Raw genomic sequence first — 21,667 nt, forward strand, 5'->3', positions numbered from 1 at the left:
AAGTGAGCAGTAAGGCTGAGTTTGTTCCTGTTCATTTCTTTTACTTACTGTTCCTTAAGAGAACCCGTTTTGCCAAGTCATCTTTGATCGCCCACTTATATAATATTTAACCCGACTACCCTTACATATATGCTTATCGACACCCTCCAGTTTCTCTTTGTAGAAGTCATCATCATTCTTGCCTAGCACAGCTTGTTCTTGTATGTATTTTCCAGTTTTAGTCTTTAACATGGAGTGCCATACTTACTAAATTGTGCAATAGAGCCAGTGTGGTGAGGCGGTTAGAACGTCAGACTAGGGTCTGGAACAACTGGGTTTGAATTGCCACTTTGCCACGGAAGCTTGCTAGGTGATCCTGTGCCCGTCTCTCAGCCTAACAAAACCTTACAGAGTTGCTGTGAAGAGAAAATAGAGGAGAGAATGATGTTGAGAGCTGCTTTGGGGTCCCCACTGGGGGGAAAAGTGAGATGTAAGTGAAGTAAACAAATAAATGTAAATTTTCTGGGATCTTCTCACAGGTTTGTATGGAGATAAAGGATTCTCAAATGATGTTCAGTGAGACATAAGGGGATGCCACTGGAATGGGAACTTGGTAACAATACCCTCCCCCGTGCATTCCAGAAAGCAGTTTTCATGTGCTTATGGGTTCTGATCTATGAAGTCTGGTCACTTAACTTTGGCTTTGAAAGGGTAGTTCAGGTTCTTGGAGTGCAATGAAGAAGGTCTTCATTTAACAAAATCTCTTGGGGGAGGGGGCATGCATTTGCACATTTGTGTGACTAAAAGTTAGGGTTGAATCTGAGCCAGTAATGTACTCTGATATCAAGGGAGAAAAGAGTAACGTCTGTAGTTTTGTAATCACTCTTGTGTAGTTACAAGCTCTTTGTGCCTGAACAGATGGTAGTGTTACAAGCAGGTTATAGATGTTTTTGCTCTGTGCTGTTTCTATTAAAAAACCTTCTCTTTAAAAGTTAGCCATTAAAAATGCTTCAGGCTGAAATTTGATTGGCACTCTTGCAGGGCAGGTGCCTTGTGGTTTTATGTCATCTCCCCCCCTTGCCTGTCTGACCAACAAACAGAGAGGTTTGATCTAAAAGAGTGGGAGATCTTGTGATTGCTCTAGCAGACTTTACGGTGAGTGGTAGCTGTAGTAGAAAACACAGTTTCTAACATGCATTCTAGTTGGAGATCATCTTGGAGCTGTTATCCTCAGATAGAAACCATGGTGTTCCCTCAGTCCCAAACCGCAGTTGTTGCAGACCTAAGCTTTTTATGGTAGTTCGCTGTGAGTGGGATTGCGCCCTCCCCAGCTCTTATCAAGCCCCTTTAAGATCTGAGCCAAAGAGCAAGGCTGCGCTGGAAGCACATCACGTGGCCCGACTCTGGTCTGACATGTACAGGAAGTTTCTTTGGTGCTTTAACTGGTTAACTTGTAGCTCCCTCCTTGGCCAGAGTGCAGTGGTGGCTATATCCCTCTCCTTCAGGGGCCTACTGTGAACTTGACACACTGTGGGAAAGCTGTAAAATCAATTAATGGAAAGCATGACTTTTCCTAAAGGAAGTTGCTGTCCTGTTAAGGGGACCAGTGCCTTTGTGGGGATAAAACCTTTAGAAATTGTTGTTCCATATGTCTCAGTTTCTTAAAAGTTTTCCTGGTATTTAACTTGTGTAACGATCAACTGATCCAGAAAAGGCTGATTTTATCTTTTAGGCCCCTTCCAGGAATCTCTCCTCTAGACTATCAAACTTGGTCTCCATCACTCTGCTCACCATCTTGATCCAGGTGTCCCCGTTCTCTGTCCTTTTCCAAATATACAGTTGCTAAAAACATTGAGGTTTTTTGTTGTTCAACTATATAGAAAACAAAAACCATTAAGGCACGTTATGTTGTAATATATCACTCTTTTTTGTTGTTCTTTTCTGCTTGGTTTGTACAAGTTTGGATCATCTTATACATCAAATGGCTGAGCTTAAGTTTCTTATTTTAAATAATTTACATAAGGAGTTCCAAGTCTTAGCAACTCCGCTCTTGTACAAGCTCCTCTTAGGGCTCATAAACGATGCACAACCGAACTATTCAAAAAGGCTTTTTACTCAAATGGGAGGGCTGTATTATAAGGATAGGGTCTCAGATGCGTCACTAATGAGTTAAGAACCATAGACTTCATCGCTATATTGCCTACATATTATCTGCTGCTTTAAATATCCTATGTACCACCAGTGCTCCATATTGTCTAATGTTAGTCCTAGAATTGTTTATGTTCTGCTTCAGTATTTTTTCTACTCTGTATTGGATTCTTGCTAATACTATGTCTTTTAAACTTGTATCTATTTACTCTATGCCATTGTTTATGGAAATGGCCTTGATATTGTATTGAAATGTACTTGATACTGATTGTACTAATCTCATACTGTGTGATCCACCTTGAGTCTCAGTGAGAAAGGCGGTCTATAAATGACATAAATAAAATAGATAGATATGCCCAACATGTGTTAGACCAGGGGTGGGCAAATTGCGGCCCGTGGGCCACATGCGGCCCACTACAGAGTTTTTTGTGGCCCGCCAAGACAGTAAGAAAAATCCACCTTGAACCGAGTTATAGATGATATGAAATTAGCACAATAAATAAATTGAATAAAACTACCACTATTTTATTTAATTTATATTTATTGATTTTTATGATACAATTTATACCTTTTCTGAAATGCAAAGTTAACTAATGAATGCAATCATTTAAAAAGGTGCGGCCCTCCGCTAACCTCCGCTCCCACAAAGTGGCCCCCAAGCCAAAACAATTGCCCACCCCTGTGTTAGACCATGGGTGTGTGACCAAACTCACAGTCAGGCATATATTGAGGGAATTTACCTTAAACAGCACCTATTTGCCCAGCAGAGAAAGAGCTTCCTGTTTCCCCCCAGCCCTGCTTTCACCTGTACAAATTGGGCGGGGGGGGGGGCTTTTTCCCATTTCTTCTAGCTCCACGTGCCCTATGAAGGACACATGGAACCAGAGATAAGAGGTGAAAAGTCCCCCTGTTGCCATTTTCATTGGCTAAAGTGAGGAGGGGGGAATCTAGAAGATCATTCTCTCCCCTCACAGCGCTTCCTCACAAAGCTGAGTAAGCAAGCACTATTTAAGGAGAGCCCCCTTCACGTATATCTGTTGCGCATCCATGACCTGACATGTGTCAGTCATATGTTGTATACAAACCCTCAGTAGCACTGTACCCTAGTAGTGCTTGAATGGAAACTGACCAGGTTGGGGTGGAGAGGGAGAACACTGTTGGACAATAGAATAAGAAAATGGGGCTTCAGTGGAAAATCTGCTTCAGTGGTAGAGATCTCCTGACAAAGACAGGCTTGGCAGATTTGTTTTCCTTGAGGCAGTTTTTCTGTGAGTAAAATTATTATTTTAGCTGCTTACCAACTAAATGGTTAAAGAAACCATTTTTTAAACCAGGTTTCTGGTCAATTTCTCACTATTCCCTGCTTCCGAATTAAACAGTTCAACTCTGTGTTAAATACATTTTGCTGATTACAGGAAAAAGCAGGGCTCCCAAATCAAAACAGCACAGTAATAAGAGAGGACTGTGTAAATGGTTGTGTGTGAATGGGCCAGTTGCTAGCACTTCTTTGCTTGTACCTTTAGTAGATTGTGCAAAAGAAATTTGAAGCTTTGAAGATTTGTTAACAGACTTTCTGATTCAATGGATTAGCATTTCAGAACACCACTCTTTGTTTTGTTTATTTTTTTATCCTGCTTTTGAATCAAAATGGGGGTCCTGAAGTGGCCAACAGCATTCAAAAGTATTTATATATATTTATTTAGATATTTGTACCCTGCTTTCCTCACCTTATGAGTTCCCAACATAATGTACAACATATTCTTCTGTCCTCCATTTATTCTCCCAACAACCCTGTGAGATTGGTTAAGCTGAGACAGAGTTTGACTGGCCCAAGTTTACCCTGCAAGCTTCCATTGGAGGGTAGGGATTGCACCTGGGTTTCCCAGATCATATTCCAAACCCAATACACAAACCCTCCTGGGTAAATTGTATTCCATCTGCTTATTATTGTTTAGTAAAGGTGGATCACAGGCATGTTCACATCTGCAACAGAAAAGAGGGAGCTCCCCTCACCTCTAGGAACCAAAGTCTCCATATTCATCTTCTGAAATATTTACACCCCAGTGTGCTAAATTTCTCCTTAAAGGTCTTGGAATGGGTCAGCTTGGCAAACCATGCAGTTGAATAATAATGAACTGTGGCTTCCTTTTACTTGGTTTCTTAACAGCCTCTCATGTGAGTGGCATTGGCATGATTTCCACATAGAGAAAGGGAACCAGAACTGAATTGCTCCGCTGGCTTCTGTTAGTGTTGTATGCTCCCCAGATTTAAGATCTGTAAACCTGATATGAAATGGACAAAATGCCATCCTTGTGATCTCTAGGCAAAGATAAAATAGGTCCTTGTTGTTCAGACCTCTGCAGAGGATGGGAGAGTGGTTCCATGCCACTCTTCAGCCAACTCTGTTTTGGGCATGATAAGGGGATGTAAGTTAAGCATTCGTTACCATCTCAGTATTGGACAAGAGGTCCCTGGGACATCTTCCTAATTTCTTGCTCTGGCTTTGCTTTTGGGGTGGAACCCAGCTGATTTGGTTGCAGAGCTGGACCTTCAACTAGTTTTTGTTTATTTATTTGATTTATGCCCCACCTTTCTCCCCAATAGGCACTCAAAGCATCTTAACATTGTTTGCCGTTTTACCCTCACAACAGCCCTGTGCAGTAGGTTAGGCTGAGAGTGTGTGTGACTGGCCCATGATCAACCAGCAAGCGTCCGTGGCAGTGTGGGGATTTGAACCTGGATCTCCCAGAGCCTAACTAACCCATTCACCTCGCTGGTTCTGTGGTATGATGGCCTATTTGGGGTGGCAGATTTTGGTATCCCATTGATAGATACATTTCTCACTGAGAAGGAGGGCACTTTCTGCCTTGCGAACCGTAGTTTAGCTTGTCTCTGTTCTATTGGAATTGCGAAGTGTTTTTAGAAACTGTTAATGGTTTTACTTCTCTTTGCTCAGATGCTAGCTGGAACAGAAATGCATGCCAGCCGGGGAGGCCTCTGGTGGGGCAGCACTTGAGGTCATCAGATGGCGTCCATCTCCAACTCCTGGATGGATTTCATTCCATCCACTCTTGTCAAGCAGCCTGCTGTCAGAGCCCTGACTGTGATGCATTTTGGCTTATGGGCAAAATGTGCATCCAGGTGAACTGCACTACTCCTCTGGGGTGTCAAGGAATACAGACCAACTCTATTGACTCCATCTTGGTGTTTGTAAAGAAGCCTGCCCATGCATTATCCTCCCAGCCTGTAGCAGAGAGGAAAACACAGCTTCCTAAATGGTTGGATGGGAGGGAAGAACATAGAAGAAGTAAAACAAGGATGCGGAGGTCCTTTCAACAGCAGCTGACTCAGAGAGTGCACCAAGTAGATGGCATCAGTAGCTCTCTAAGGAGGGAGACAAGTTCCAGCAGTGGAAATCCCGCAACTCCCCCTGCTCCATCTCAACCTTCAGATAGTAAGGACCTGGCAGAGCCTCAGTCTTCAGGGCAAGATGCAAACCTTCCCAGAGACCTTGTGAATCCAGAAGGGGTCCTGCTGCAAAACAGTGAAGATTTAAAAGGGCCAAAATCTCAAAGCTTGTCTCTTCCTGTGAAAAGTAATGTGAACAGCCCAAGCGATCTTGTTGGGAAAAACTCTGGGGGGGTAAGTGTTTGTCTGGAATGGTAGCTTTGTTAATATCAACAGTAGAACTAATTCCAATGTACAGTCTTGTTATTTCTGTGATTTTCATAACGCCTCTGAGGGTAGGTCGTATTTTGTCTTCTTTGTCCAGTAGTGAAACCAGGAGAGAAACATGCCTAAAACTTCCATAGTAAATCAGTGGTTTAGGTGGGACGCGAGTCCATTGTCATGTTTTCTCTTCATCTAAACCACACTGACAGTTCTCAGATAGAATACTACGGTTAAGATTCATTTACCTTCTTTCTAATTCTATTTGTAGCTTTTGTCTTGGGGAGGCTCCCCTCTGGGATATTTTTGGCATCTCCAGCTTTCCCATGTGGTGGGCAGATTCATAGATGGGCTCTTTATTTCCAAAAATACATTTAGTGGGCTGCATGATGTAGCTGTGTGGTCAGGTACGTGTGACTTTTATCAGCAGAAAAGATGCCAGTTTGGATACCACCTAATTGCCATCGAATTGCTGTCCCGCATTTACTGACAAGGCTAAACCACATTTCGTTACCAAAGGAGGGTGGAGTGCTTGCTAAGAAAGAGGTCATCCCTACTACCATTCATGTGAACTTTCTGGTTTTAGTATGGTTTCACTTCCTCTTCATTTGATCTGTATTTACATTTATGGCACATTTTTATTTGGATATGTGAGCTTAGTAGGCTTGACTTTGGTATCCTGGAAGTGCCAGATTTGATGGCCAATAGGACCATAAGTTGTTACCATTCACAAGCTACATTTTCTCAGTTACTTCAATGAAGGATATTATGCCAGTATGACGCAGTTCTGAAGGTCTCTCATGATTATGTACTTATGTCTTCATTTGATTGGCATACTGCTTCATACTCTATGGATGTTCAGCCAGAGCACACATGGGGTATGCTTTGTGCTGCCTACTTGCAGGCAATCATGCATCAAAGGGTCTTGTCATAAGTATCGCATTCAACTTGAAATGATGGAACTCTGTCATTGCTCAGAAGTCCCCTAGTTGGGTGAGTTAGAGTGGAGTTTAAGTAGGTTAAGGGTTCTTGAAAGCCGATATTTCCATTTACCTGAGCAAAGTTTGCAAGTCCCCAGATCACTCCACACCTGTGCTCTTAGAACTGCCAGCCTTGTGGAACAGGATATGGCCGAGAGCCAAAGAACGTTGCTCGGAAACTTGGGAATGGCTTAGTTTATGTGTGAAAGAACCACGTGGCTTAACTTTGCCTTTGGTTTAACTTTGCTTTTGCTGATTCAGCTGTCCCTTGGTTTCTTGGATTTATTTAGGAAATGCTCATTGGTTTTTTTTGTTTTTGTTTTTTTGCTCTCACAGCAGTAGTAATGCTTTTTCAAAACCTGAATCCTCTGGCCCCCTCTTGACAGGCTGACACCTAGAAAATGATCCAGTATGACAAAGGTTTCTCTGCTGTCGCTTTGCTAAGGTTCATTCCTGCCTAATCTGAATGATGCATAGCAATTCCCTTCAGATTCAGACTTCATGTGCTTCATTCCATAACTCTCCTAATGTTCCTGCTGAGCAGAGAAAATGGAACTAGGACTCTCCATGAAGCCCTCCTGATTGGGGTGCAATTCCCTTTCCAGTTTCTTAGAAAGACTGCCTCTAATTTTGTGATTCTTTCCTGTTACGTTTGCTTGGATTTCCAGGCAATTCTCAGTTTTGTGCAGGTCTTTTAGAAACAATTCTTCAGGAGAAGTTAGGATAACAGATACAGGTGCAAGATCAGAGAAAGTCTTGTCTACACTCATGAACCACTTCCAGTGACAAATTTTCAAGCAGGATGAAAACATCATCTACATAAAGTGCTTACAAGAAAGTTGACCACCCCAAGTAAATAAATTGCTCCCGAAGCAACATGTTGTTTGCTTGAGCGATCTGGTCATGTTTGCAGCAGTCAAAAACAGCTGCCAAGAACAAGTGGTCCATTTTAAAGAATTTTTGCATATGTAAGTAGCAGCTAGCTTTCGGATACCTCCAGTGCAGAATTTTACATTCCTAAACCCATGTACTTCCTTGAATTTAAAAAATGTACCTCTGTTAAAGATTGTACTGTTAGTCTCCTGAACACTGATCACACATGCTTAAAATTTTGTTCTAACACTTCAAGCTGAAGAAGAAATTCTTGGGGGGTTGGTGCTAAATTCATGATATATCTGACCATTACTGGCTGGACATATTTGAAAGCTGAATTGAGAAGCTACAAATTTTGTTAATATCGATAAAACATAAATCAGCCCAGTGATCCATATAATTCAGCACTGTCAGCTTTCTTGGTCAGCAGCTGTTAAATAAAGGTCTCCCCTACTCCGCAGTCCAAATTTAAAGATCCATGTTGCTCAGTACTTTAAATCTAGACGTCCCTGAGCCATGAGCAGAGTCTATTACTCATCCCTGCCACCCAGGATCTGCAAATGAGAGACCTGAGCCCACAATTCAAATCCAGAGCTCCATACGCTGATCTGCTCTCCCTTCCCAAATTTCATATTGTGATAAGTCATGAATTCCTTGCCCTCAGCATGACCTTTTATATTTCACTGTTGACTTGGCTGCAGCATCTGTGCTGAAGTTGTAGCAACAAAAATCAAATGCAGGCTGAGAAGATATTTCTGTGCTACAACTGAAACATTCAGCTGATGTTATACAAAGGAGAATGGCTCAAGAAAATATGCAGCATATAAAGATAAGCCCAGTTAGAGCCAAAATGTCCGGTTCTTTCTGCTCCAGGCTACCCGTCAGAATGGGGGGAGCCTGGTAAAAGAATTTTCTGATGAAAGGAAGGAAATTTTTTTCATCTGCTCTGTTGTTTTTGTGTGCCCTTGTCTGATCTGTCTCTCACGACACTCGAAATGAAATATTCACAGGGAAGTAAAATAACCCCCATCCTCCTCCATTATGTTCTCAGCCTTGAACTTGGTGATCCTCCTTATGTGAAGGAAGTGTTTTTAATAGCTACTAGAATTAAATTTGGTCATGGCATCTTTACCAACATTTCAGAGTATTAACACAGACCTTTAGCTAAAGCACTTCCTTTTTGTATAGCCTATCGATATATTCTTGATATTACATCCTGAGAGTTGAGGGCGAGGTCCAGGGAATGGGAGATTCACACCCTTTCCTCAGATAAGATGGTGTGTTAAACATTTGAAGAGCTCACAGCACCTAATGTACGGCTTTTAATTATTTCTTACCCAGACCCCTACCCAAAAAAGATTTATTTGAAAAAAACAAGGGGAAAGATTCAACTAAACATGAAAATAAATAACTGGTTTGGAAGTATTTCATGTTTTAAAGTTTCTCTTACCTGAAGTAATATACATGTTGCAATCTAGCCATAATGAACGTGAACCAGAAAGCCCATTTATTAGACATATTCTTATACAGATAATTGCATTTATGCATGTGTACACACATGATGCCTGCCTTTCCACTGAAACATTGATAAGTGGGTTGCAACCTGATCTCAGCCATGTTCTACCAGTGGCATTGCAATCACTTTCTTTTTGTTGTCGTTCCAGGCAGTGGCTCAACAAATCACAGGTGCCAGGTTGCCATGGCACCTATTATTTTATTGTAGTGTTTCTCAGCAGTTCTCAGGGGAAGTATGAAGTGTTGGATCCAACCAGTTTTTCCCCTGGTGAAAATGGAAGGGGGGGGGGTCTTCCCTTAGACCTTTTGGTGGTCAGTGTTTGGAATCATGCAGCCTGCATGAGCAAAAGCCATGTGGAATGGGAGCTGTAACAAGGAGGCGGAATTAGTCCAGACTGAGCCAAAAAGCTGGCTGTATCCAACCCAAAGTTTATCATTTTGGATCAGAATGTTTTGTTGTGTGCTATGAAAAATGTGCATGAAGTTCTTGTTATTAATTCTTTGTATGTAAACTTAACTTTACGTCAGTGATATTCACTCAGTGGCTTAGAAGCCACATGTGGCTCTTCTGAGCACCATTCCCCGATGTGGCACCTGCCCCATGCTTCCGGAATGGGACTTCTGGTTGGCAGGTGATTCCTACCTAGAAAGTAGAAACAGCTTCCGGCAGAAGAATGTGGTAGACTGTAAACCTCCTTCAGGTGCAGGCGTCACACTGGGAATTAACAGAAAAGTGGCTCTTTTGGTAGAAGGTAGTTGCAAATGGGGCTTTCCACGAGCTACAGAGTGAATTCCACGGCTTTATACCATCTAGTTTTGGCAGATAAATTAATTTCTTTACCAGTTGCTTTCTATACTGGCTCCAATATTCAATTAAATGGATCTTTTGAAAGTAATAATGGAATTATAAAATATTAGGAAGAGGTTAGGTTAGGGTTGGAGGTTAGCTGCTTCTTCTTCTTTGGTGATGACAGCCAGGGATACATACCCCTGTATTTATTGATTTATATACTACAACACTGTTGCCAGAGCTTTAATGAAGTTATAACAAACAAGAGCTTAGGAGTAGGTTTTGTGGTCTCAATAATTAGAAAATATGGGCATTAATACAAAACTCTAAAGAATGAAAAATAAGTCTGGCTCCTAGAGCCAAAAAAAAATTGTCAAGCCCTGTGTTTTGGTTTTAAAAGAATAATGAAGAGAGAGGGAAAGAAATAGTAGGCTTCTCCATCACAAAGGAAGACAAAGACTATTATACCTATAGTAGTTATGGAAAGAGAGAGATTTCAGCATGGTGTAGCTTTTCACAACGTAAGTTGCACCTGCTGTAAATCCCTTCTCCACAACTGCTGGAGGTGCCTGCCTTTCTCCTTTTTGTATGGCCTTCTCTTCCAAGAAAAGGGCCATATCCAGAAATGAATTTAAATTAGATTCCATGTTACAGGCAGAGCGTGTCTCCAGAGTCCAATAAGCTTGAAAATGATTGCTTCAACACAAACTTTCTAGACAGCTTTTGTTCCACAGCTGAACTTATTGGTGAAATCGGAAGCATTTTGAAAATGTTTCAAGGGAAAGAAGGAGCTGCAGAAATTCTCAGTGGGGTTAATTATCGCAAGAACCCCTGTGCCTTGGCAAGAATTTGGAAGAGCTGGCAAATAGCAAAAGAAACAAGAATTGGGTCACAGTTATTAGAGAGAGGATGGATGAAAAGAGAGAAAGGGAGGAAGCACAGAAGACCAGTGTCACTACCCAAGGAATGTGCAGGAAGCAGAGGAAAGGTTGGGCTGCGTCTGGAGAATATCAGGAAGGCCTTTGCCTTGTTCAGAATAAACAACTTTTAGCAAGGAATGTTAAAGGCAACCAGAAGAGATTTTGTGTGTCTGATAGCAAAAGAAAGTCATACTTTGGTGGCTTAAGGAGAAACAGTAATAATACCAACATGGTTGAACTACACAGAAATGGCTTTTGTTTCAGGTCCAACAAAAAACAAATATGGACATTGGTGAGGTTATAATTAATAATACTGGCACAGAAGAGATACCAGGAAAAGGGTTGTGGTTCTCTGTGTGTGGATTTTCTCTCTCTCTTGGGAGAGGATTTGAGCATGTTTCAGGGAAGTTTCCCCATGTGATTAAGGCTGTGCTTGCCTTTGAACAATCTATCCGTATCTGATTTTTTTCCAACTAGGCCCCTGCAGGAGCTGCTACTCCGAAACCATCTCCTGTAGCTTCATTCTCCAGTTCTGCCGTGCCAAGCTTGATGGCTGTTGGGGACTCTGAGAAAGCCAAGCCATCCAACTCTTCCATCCAGCTTTCATCCTTGGAAGAGGCCGTTCCAAGTTCCAGCACTCTTCAGGGGAAAGATACTGTGACAGTTCAGCAGCTGACCTCCATTCCCACCGGCATGCCCACCAATAACAGTGTTACTATGGCCCCAACTAATCCTGCCATGTTACCCAGCACTGCTGCCCCAACACCAGGTAAGAAGGAGCATTTTCTGGGAAGGTACAGTAAGCCCTTCTCTCAGTGACACAGGCAGGGCTCTACCACTTCTCCTCTTAATCTAATTGTTCTCAGACCAAGAGATCTTTTTGAATAAGGGTTTCCTCTGGGATGTGTTTAAAATAGCAACTGTTGTTACCTCAGCTCAAAAGCTGACATTATCTGCTTTGAAGTTTATCATACCAGATCAGGGGACAAATGGCTCTGGAGCTGTCCTTGGACCTCAGCCTCTCTTTTGTGTCCCCCTTTTCACTTGATGAAGCCAAGCAAAATGATTTTGAGTGTATCCTAGTGGTTAGAGTCAGCTGAGCAATACTTGCCACTGTCCCAAATACAATATAGTCATCTTTCTACAACCAGGATCTCCCTTAGCCCCAACCTTCAATAGGACACCTGCTCTGCCTTTTTTTTTTTAATCTTTTGCATTCTGCTTTCTCACCCTGCCATCTGCAGTTTCCCTCCTTAGGCAGCCTGTCACACTGACTGCTGATGTTCAGGAACCCAAAAATGGCCATTTTAGATTGCTTCTGACTGCCACGTCCTCATCCTCACACATTGTACTTGAATTTGTTGTCTTTTCTGCCTTACTCATTTATACCCCTCCTTTCTCCCCATGGGGGCCCAATATGGCTAGCAAGTTGCCACATCATTCTCCTTCTCTCCGTTTTATCCCCACAACCACCACCGTGTGATGCAGATTAGGCTGAGAAAGGGTGGCTAACTCAGGGTCACCCAGCAACCTTCCAGAATAGAGAAAGAAATCGAACTCGGGTCTTCCAGATTGTAGTCTTACACACTGTTATACCATGCTGGCTTTCACTGGGCAATCAATAACAGAGTGGGTTTTTTTAAAAGCTGATGGTAGTACCAATAGTACACTTGAGATGGTATCTTACATTTATATGGCACATTTGAAGTGTTCAAAGTGTTTAATAATCCTTTCAACACCCTTACAGAACCCTTGCATTTAATAATCCTTAGATTTTTCTAATCCTACCTGTAAGGTAGGTTAAGTAGTATTCCCGCAATGGCAGACAGAGTGGAATGGGGTGGACACTGAGACAGAGAGTGTAATGGCTTGCATCCAAAACCGCAATTATTTAATTAATGGTAACATTTATTTATTTAATTTATTTACAATACTTATAGTCTGCCTTTCTCACTAAGGCTCAAGGCAGATTACATAGTATAAGTCACAATACAACCAACAGGCTGGGACATTCAGTGAACAGTGCAGTAGATGTGGATTGCAGAAATGAAAACAAGCAGAGATTTGACACAGAGCTGAAACAAAGCATAGGCATTTAAATATGCCATGTTAAACACAGCAGAAATTGCCTAGTATGAGTAATAACAGACAAAACTCAGTAGTATAGACTACAGTCCCTATTCTTTTAGCAAAGCTTCTTTCTGAATCATTTCATTACAATATAGCCCTCTTATCTGTGTAAAAAACCCTCCTGAGTAATTTAGTTTTGCAGAGTTTGTGGTCAGCCAGGAATGGGGGAGCTTTTCTGACCTCTTCAGGCAGGCCACAGCAGAGAAGACACATGTAGAAGCAGTTGTTGATCTTGCCCATCTGCTAGTGGCACCTGCAGAAGGCTCTCCTCAAATAAGCAAAGTAGTTCCACAGATATGAAGGACTGAGGCCATGAAGGGCTTTGTATGTGGTAGCCAAAACCTTGAATTGAGCCCAGAAATCGATGGGCAGTCAATGGAATGACTGCAGGATGGGAGTGTAATATGCATGCTCTGCCAGTGCCTAGCTCCCAACAGGGCCTCCCTAGTTTTGTAAATCATTCATGTACTTTGAGAGCTAATACAGCATAGAGGTTATTTTTTCTCTTCTCCACACTTCCTTGAAATGCACTTTTACTTTTTCCAAAGTTGTTACAATCCTTTATCCTTTTTGAAGCCAGAAATGCCATTTAATTCCCTCGCCCCATGGTGGCTGCAAGAAGGCTGGGGAAGATAGAGTTGTTTAAGAAGAGCTGCAAGTGAAACAGGAATCAGAGCTCAGATTTAGTGATACAACCCCACAAGCAAAGGAGGTGCAGCAGGTCAAGTTCTATGGGATCTGCATACTTGCTTCAGCCTAAGAATACTATGAATTCTTAGTATGTTTTTAAATGGCTAAGCTTTACTGCTGGATAAATAGAGGCCTTCTTTGTAAGAAAGCAGCTAGAGTTGCCTTCTTCCTTGGCCCACCATTATTAAAAAAGCAGTTTGATTGTCTACTGAAATGTATCTGGTTGAACCTTTCTTATCCTCTCTGCCCTTGGCTAAACAGGCCTCCCCTGCAAGCACAGCACAAAAGAGGCATGTTTCATCTGCCTCTATCACCTTGAGGTTAAAATCTAAAATGACATCTGCATTTGACAGATGTAATACCACAGTTTACCATTTGAAGGGGTTAGCCAAGTGTATCTGGTCTAACCAAAAGAGTCTTGTGGCACTTTAAAGTGTGACAGAAGCTTTTGGAAGCCCAGGTTGGAAGCCCAGGTTGTCAGGTGCATGACTTACAATATATGTAGGTTATGTTTAATTCTAAAGTTCATAGTTAAGAGCTGGTTTGCCCTGGGATGATTCCTCCAAGCACTTCTTGTGGTCAAGATGATAGACAGCATACGGCTGTCTTCTCCTCACAATCCACATGCTATATTATTCCAGACAGCAGCATATTTCAATTTGATCCTGACAATGGTAATGTTTCCGTGCTTGCTTGCTGTTTGAGACTGCTGATGTGCTCTGTTAAACTGATGCTGCTCAGGGATTTTCATTCCTTTGTATTGTTATGATGGTTGTATGTATTGTATTCTTTGAAGCATAAGTCACACTTGTTGTCAGTGTGGCAGAGAATATGACTTCTGCTTTGAAAAATTGGTAGTTTGTAAATTTGTAAAGCTTAATTGAGAAGCAAATGACCCCTCTGTGCAATTAGTCTTTCATAATGTATCCAATTAGAGGAATGAAAACCGTAATGTGACTTGTCTCCACCTTTACTCTGTCTTTCCTTTCTAATTCACTTCCACAGTTATCAGGAAACTGGCTGTTTCTGCTGGAGACAGTGTACAGGTGACGCTTCCAAAGAATGAAGTGGAGCTGAATGCATATGTCTTGCCTCCGCCACCTGAAGGTAGGATTTAAGCCTATGCCAGTCATTACGGAGCAGGAAACCCTGGGTTTGTTGCTGGCATGGCTTACAGGGGTGTCGGTTTATTTACCAATTAGGGTTAGTGATAAAGTTGAGGCCTCTTAATCAGCCTTACTTCTTCAGCCAGGGCCTAATGTTATGGCTGTGGCAGTTTCAGGAAGAAGCCAGTCTACATTGAGCTGTCCAATCCTGCTTTTGCTTGGCTTTTAGCATGGTGTGAATATGAAAGCATCTGGAAATCTCCATAACGTGGCCCTTTCCCGTAGTGGCTAGGTGCTGAAAATGGGTTGTATGAATGTGCATCAGACTGTCTTTATGTTCCAAAATGACTCTGTTATGGCTCTTGAAAACAAAGTTTAAGTGTCTGATCTACTGTCTTCCATTTTGTAACGGTGATTCTTCTTCAACGTAGGAAATATCTACTCCTATGACTGGAGGCTGATCACCCATCCCACTGATTATAGCGGAGAGATGGAGGGCAAGCACTCACAGATCCTCAAGTTATCCAAGGTAAATACTTTGCTGCCTTTGCAGAGGGCAAGAGAGAGAGAGAGAGAGAGAGAGAGAGAGGTTTGGCACCTATTGATCTGAAGGAAGCAAAAAACCCAGAGGGTAGTGAAAGAATGAGGAACAGGTTATACGATTAAAACAATCCTTTTGTAAGTAGCATGTCAGCTCTTTCATTGCAACATGCAGGTCAGTGCTGAAGGTTTCCCGAGGAGAATTTCAAGGTGCACAATGGTGGCTAGTGAATTTTGGAGTTGGTAGAGCTAGGGTGGTGTGCACTGGGGGGTGGGATTGCATGTGTGTTAAGCATGTTTTCTTCACATGCTTCTGCTATAACAACACTCCTGTGTGTTGTCCTTGTGTGTGTCCACATGGTTTTGGATGTACCCGTCTTCTCAATTTATCATCACAGCCACCCCTGATCTCAGTTCAGCAGGTGCCTTAATGTTCTCTGAATGCTTTTCAGGCAGGAAAATATGTCTTAACATATATGCAGGAGGTCATTCTGCCCCTCCTCACTACTGAATAGCCAGGCCTTTATACTGTTAGGATGAGGCCAGCAAAAATCCCTAGGCTGGAACAGTTTGAAGGATCCAGTGGCATCAAGAACAACAAGAACAACAAAAGATGCCTGTTGCAACCTGATGATGGAAGAAAGTGTTTTTGAGTCCTCAGGAACGTATGAAGAAGCTGCTTTATGCAGTCAGACTGTTAGTCTAGCAAGGTCAGTCTTGTCTGCTGTGACTGGCAGCAGCTCTCTAAGGTCTCCGGACAGAGGTCTTTAACATCATCTGCTATCTGATCTTTTTACTGACGGTGCCAGAGATTGAAATTAGGACTTTTGCATGCCAAGCAGTTGCTTTATTACTAAGTCACCACCTCTATCCTCTTTTCTTCCTTCTGACAACTCATTAAAAATTCTTCGCTGTAACTACACAGATCTGATTTTTAGGATTGCAGGTGCGAAAGTTCCCCCTAAGTAAGTTGTAGGATTGTAAGTTGTGAGTACAACATATGAAGTATTACATTTCTTGTATGTTGTGTTTGCTACCGAGGGCCTGTCTCATCTTAATAATTTAGTATCGTATGATTCCTCGTGGAAATCTGAGAAGACAAAGTGGGAGGGGGGAGATAAGATTCAAAGGTCTGAAGTTTTGAGAATGTGAAAGGGCGGAATCCTCACAAGCAACTTTTTCCGGTGACAGCAGTAAAGGTTAGGAAGCAGTTGGTCTTGGTAACTGGAATTGGAAAGTTTTAGATTATTTGTAAATTGCCTTCATTTATGCCCCGCCTTTCTCCTCATTGGGGACCCAAAGCAGCTTACGTCGTTCTCCTCTCTTCCTTTTTGTCTTCACAATGATCCTGTGGGGTAGGCTAGTTGGAGTTCCTGTAACTGGCCACTCAGGAAGTTTCCGTGGCAGAGTGGGGGTTCGACCCTGGTCTCCCAGATCCGAGTATGACACTAACCACTACGCTGCATTGGGGAGTGTTCTTTGATAGCCCTTTTCAGCCATTACATTTGACTGTGTACGTTAGGAGAACTCACATTATGTGGAATCACCATTTTGTCTAAAAGGAGCAGTGTGAGTATTTTCACCCAATACACACGTTGGTCCTTTCAGACAAAATGGCGATTGCATGTAGCGCAGTCTCGCCACTCACACACTCAGGGGGAACACCTGAAAGGTGCTAATATTTAATCATATTATGTTGCCTCAGTACTACAGAAGGTTGATAAATATTGGGTGGTGCTCTAATTGACATGGCTAGTAGTTACTGATATGTTTGGTTTTGCCTAGTTGGCTCTTCCCCTACCCCTTTTTTATCATATGGTGGTAACAGGTTGCCCAACTTATGTCTAACTGTGGCTTGGATCCAGAGAGGCCATTGCTCAGGGGCTTGTACGATAGAATTTTTGACTTAAACACAGTGGTTTGGATCCTGACCTGCATGTTGAAGGAAGTGTATGTTCAGAAATATTTCTATCCCCCCTCTCCCCCCCCCCAAAAAAAGGAAACAGAAACCCTTTTAAAGGGTTTGCCATCAAGGTTACCTTTTCTAGCTTCTTCAGCCATTCAGGATGGCTTACAGTAACAATTTGGAAAACTACGAGAAGTTACAATGACAGCAGATCAGTGAATCACTTTCAGTCCATTAGATATGACAGAGAAGTTCCATAATGTGGACTCTTTCTGCAAAATATTACTTAGCTGCCTGATTCAGTTACCAGCATCTTCTCAGCAATGTAATTTTTGTCCCACACAATTTTACATTGAACAGTCTGATGTTCCCTGCTTTTGTTCTTCAGCTCACGGTTGGCCTGTATGAATTCAAGGTGATCGTTGAAGGTGATAATGCATATGGTGAAGGAAGAGTGAATGTGACAGTGAAGCCAGGTATGCCCAGCGTCAGCATTTTGTCCTTTCAGCTTACAAATTTGATGTCCTTTGGGCTTAATCTTGGAGAATTAACTCTCCATGCAAGCTTGAAAGAGAAGCAAGCTGTTTGGTGTATTCAGAAGTGTGCTGTTCTAAAAGCTACCACCTTTTACCTACAGAACCATTAGTGGGATGGGTGTGCATGCTATGACTAATGGTTCTGGTGGTGTCCCACCTTCTGTTCTCTGAAAAACCATTGATGATTTCCACACAAGGATGGACTTGTGTAGTTTCTCCATTGCTGACGTGACTACTGTTAAAGCGCAGCAGCAGCAGGCTTCCCCCTCAGTTTCTCTGCCACTACCAGCATTCCCACCACCACTATGCCTTTCCCCTTGTATCACTGAAAGGGAAAGGGTTACAGACCTAGTTATTTTACATTGAAAACTGGAAATTCAGAGAACCTGTTACGCTTATTGTTATAACAATATGAAACTGCCAATTTTTTTAAAGAAAAAAGTTGTAGGGGGAGGGAAAATGGCTGCCAGAGGGACAGGGTCAAGAAAAATGGCTGCCATGTGGGCAAGGAAATCTGAACTTTCCTACCCATAGGCCAGCCGTCCAGGGTTTCCCAAAACGTCAGAGCAAAGCAGGTTTAAGAAACATCAGAGAAAAACCAGGGAAACCCCGGGAGGTGCATGTGGAGAAGCAGGAAAAAAACCGCTCCCCTTCAGCACTAAATTCAGGGCATTGCGTGGCAATGGCCACTGTCTCCAGCTTATGCCCAGGCACTGTGTGTGGTGGCTTGTTTCTTTGAGAGGACAAAATCTTGCAAGGGAGGGATGCAGCCACTTAGACTGTCTTTGTATCTAGCACATTTTTATCTCACCCTTCCTCTAAAGATTTCATCGAAGCATACCTGGTTCTCCCTTGTCCCCATTTATCCTCATGCTGAGAGAATGTTCTGGCCCCTGGACACACCACAGGTTTCATGGCAGTGGGGGGGTTCAATCATGGGTCTCCCAAAGCCTAACCTAACATTCTAACCGCTAAGCTACATTGGCAGGGGAAAGTGGCAAGTAACACAGCAGATGCTAATAAGTTAGCAAGTCAAGTGGAACGTTGCTTTTAAAGGGAGTGCCTGTTTCTTAAACAAAAAAAGACTTCCCAAAGTACTTTAGGTCTAGTTGGGCCAAAAACTGAAGGGCGCTGTGTGGGTCTTAAGTTGTGGGAGCTATATTTGTTGTGTTCTCATAGATCAGGGGTGGGCAATTGTTTTGGCTCGGGGGCCACTTTGTGGGAGCGGAGGTTAGCGGAGGGCCGCACCTTTTTAAATGATTGCATTCATTAGTTAACTTTGCATTTCAGAAAAGGTATAAATTGTATCATAAAAATCAATAAATATAAATGAAATAAAATAGTGGTAGTTTTATTCAATTTATTTATTGTGCTAATTTCATATCATCTATAGCTCGGTTCAAGGCGGATTTTTCTGACTGTCTTGGCGGGCCACAAAAAACTCTGTAGCGGGCCGCATGTGGCCCACGGGCCGCAATTTGCCCACCCCTGTCCTAGATGAAAATGCCACTGGAAGGAGCAGTTCTGCAGCAGCATTTTTTCTTCCTGCTTTTCTTTGATGCTTGGCAGCGTTTGACAGTAGTCATTCTTTCTGTTAGCACAGCTCTTCTGTTGCTTTGATCAGTACTATGACAGCACTACCCAGGTCCAATAGCTTCTTTCGTTGTTCATCAGGCAGGGCATCCCCTGGCAAGATCAGGAGCTAGGGAAAGGTTAGGGTAGCCTTGACCATAGAATTTGACATCCATGGGAATTTGACATCTTTGAGAGTTGGTGGAACAGTTGCCATGTTGAAAGAATTGTTGTTTCCCCAGCCATTTTTGCTAGCCTTTCCAGAAAGGGGAAGAGAATAGGCCTGTAGCAGCCAGTGGTTGACATCCAGGAAGAAAAGTGCCAGGACTAGATTTTCTGACTGACTGAGAGGCCCTTTCCCCTAATCCCAATTGAGTGAGAGCATATGGTTCTTAACTGGAATGAAAAGGCTTTCTCTGCAGGGTCGAGGCCACTGCTGGCCACTCTGAAGAGGACCCTTCACAAGCCCTGGTCCTAATAAGTCCTGTTAGCAGCCCCTAGAAGTTCCAGGAAGATAGCTGTGTTGAGTATTTGCAGCAAGAAACAAATCTTGCAGAACTCTGAAGACTTAACAAGGTTTTTAAAGTGTTTCTTGAACTAGGACTTTGTTCCCATGTAACTTTACACCCCAATTAACTTGTTCATCTTGAATAAGCTACTTCAAGACTTTCTGTTGTTTTAGCAGCTCCTAGTGGCCTTTGGGGGAACTGCTGTGCCAAGAATAGTAATAGTATAGTGTTTGTTTCCCCAGAAACATTCAGACAACTTCACCAGTAGTGTATGAGTAGTTTTATGCCCACATTGCAGATGGGGTAGCTGATGTTGAAAATGATGGCTGTTCATGGCTGAAGAAAGTTTGAACAGCAAACCATAAAATAATACCATTTCTGTAGTGTTGAATGAGTGTTCAGAACACTTCACGTGCTTTACAACAATCCTATAAGGTAGATCAGTATTACTACTGACATGAAGAGGGACTGAGCTAGAGAGCCTTGTTTAAAGCTGTCTGATGAGTTTGTGGCAGAGGCATGGGCTTTGAGCCCAAGGTGAGTTTCCTCTAACAGGGGGTTTATTTTTCCAAGTTCCCCTCTCCCATTGCATAAGACCAACTTGTGCCGTTCCTGAGAATCCCTTCTCCCCCAGGAGCAGCATTTCAGGCCGAATCAGGGTGTGGGGCAGGGGTAGGCAAGGAAGTCTCATTCCACTTATGGAAACACCTTACTTTGAGATCCAAGCCAAAGTTTGGAATTAGGGACTTCTGATTCATAGCTCAATCTCACAACCACTGTGCTATGCCAAAATAACTGTGGTGACTCTGCGTTGACTGTCATGCTTCTGTTGTCCCTTTTAGAGCCTCGAGTAAATCAGCCTCCTGTGGCTATCGTTTCTCCCCCATTTCTGGAGATCTCATTGCCAACCACCTCTACGGTAATTGACGGCAGCCGTAAGTACCCTCCCCGGCCAGCATCATCTACTTTGTGGAGTAGTAAAGAGAAACGGGGAAAGGCAGAGCGCCTGCTAGAGAACAGGGTTCTGGATGACCCTGGCTGATGTCTCATTGGGATATTTATTTATTTCAAGTATTTCTATACTGCTTTTCTGTCACACTCTCAAAATGATTTGTCCTGTCATAGCCCACTTTTCTCACTGACACGCAGTGCAGATTACATGGTGTAGAACAATGCAGTCAAATAGCACGAGGGATGTAATGAGCAATGCAAAAGGACTAGAATTACAAAAATTAGAAACAGTGCAAAAAAAATCAGACAGGATGTGCCAAGTGATGCAGAAAATGGAATTACAAAGTAAAGAACTATGTAGTGATGACAGGATAATACATACAACAAATACCATAAGTGATGGGATAAACTGAAGTCACATTTATAAAAGAGAGAGGGTGTAAAGATTTCAAGTAAATGTGTGCATGTATCTTTAAATGTTTGGTGTGAGATAGGTGAAGAGTGGGGGTGAAAGAGAGAGATGAGTGAGTGATATGATTGGTTGATGACTGAGAGGGTGGGCGGAGTGAATGCAGTTTAGACTGAGAGTAGAGAGCAAAGTTTGAGTCAGAAGAAAGCAGGCAAGCTGTGTGCAGCCTGAGCAGTTTAAGCATTTCTGTGAAAAATATTTAGTGAGGAAAAGAGAGGCTAGCTGTGTGCTGCCTGAGTGACCTTAAGCACGTCTGTGAGAAATATTGGGTCAGAGAAAGAGGCTAACTGTGTGTGAAGCCTTAGAAGAGATCTGTGTGAATGAGTTTAAATGAAGTAACTTTAAGAACCGAGAACTACTTTTATGAAACCAATACGCTTCTTG

General features: G+C 42.6%; 1 protein-coding gene across 2 annotated transcripts in view; it reads left to right on the forward strand.

Annotated features, from left to right (window-relative positions):
* KIAA0319L (KIAA0319 like) overlaps positions 1-21,667 on the forward strand; it is a 72,060-nt gene that overhangs the window by 20,303 nt on the left and 30,090 nt on the right. Inside the window, exons 3-8 of one of the 2 annotated variants that reach the window (XM_054999254.1) lie at positions 5,084-5,769; positions 11,352-11,643; positions 14,700-14,801; positions 15,232-15,329; positions 17,635-17,722; positions 20,706-20,798. In XM_054999254.1, coding sequence (XP_054855229.1) covers positions 5,084-5,769; positions 11,352-11,643; positions 14,700-14,801; positions 15,232-15,329; positions 17,635-17,722; positions 20,706-20,798 — 1,359 coding nt within the window. The remainder of the gene's footprint in view (positions 1-5,083; positions 5,770-11,351; positions 11,644-14,699; positions 14,802-15,231; positions 15,330-17,634; positions 17,723-20,705; positions 20,799-21,667) is intronic. The other variant, XM_054999255.1, reaches the window with a different exon arrangement.

This window comes from Eublepharis macularius, chromosome 15, assembly GCF_028583425.1.
Source record: "Eublepharis macularius isolate TG4126 chromosome 15, MPM_Emac_v1.0, whole genome shotgun sequence".
NCBI classification, from domain to species: Eukaryota; Metazoa; Chordata; class Lepidosauria; order Squamata; family Eublepharidae; genus Eublepharis; species Eublepharis macularius.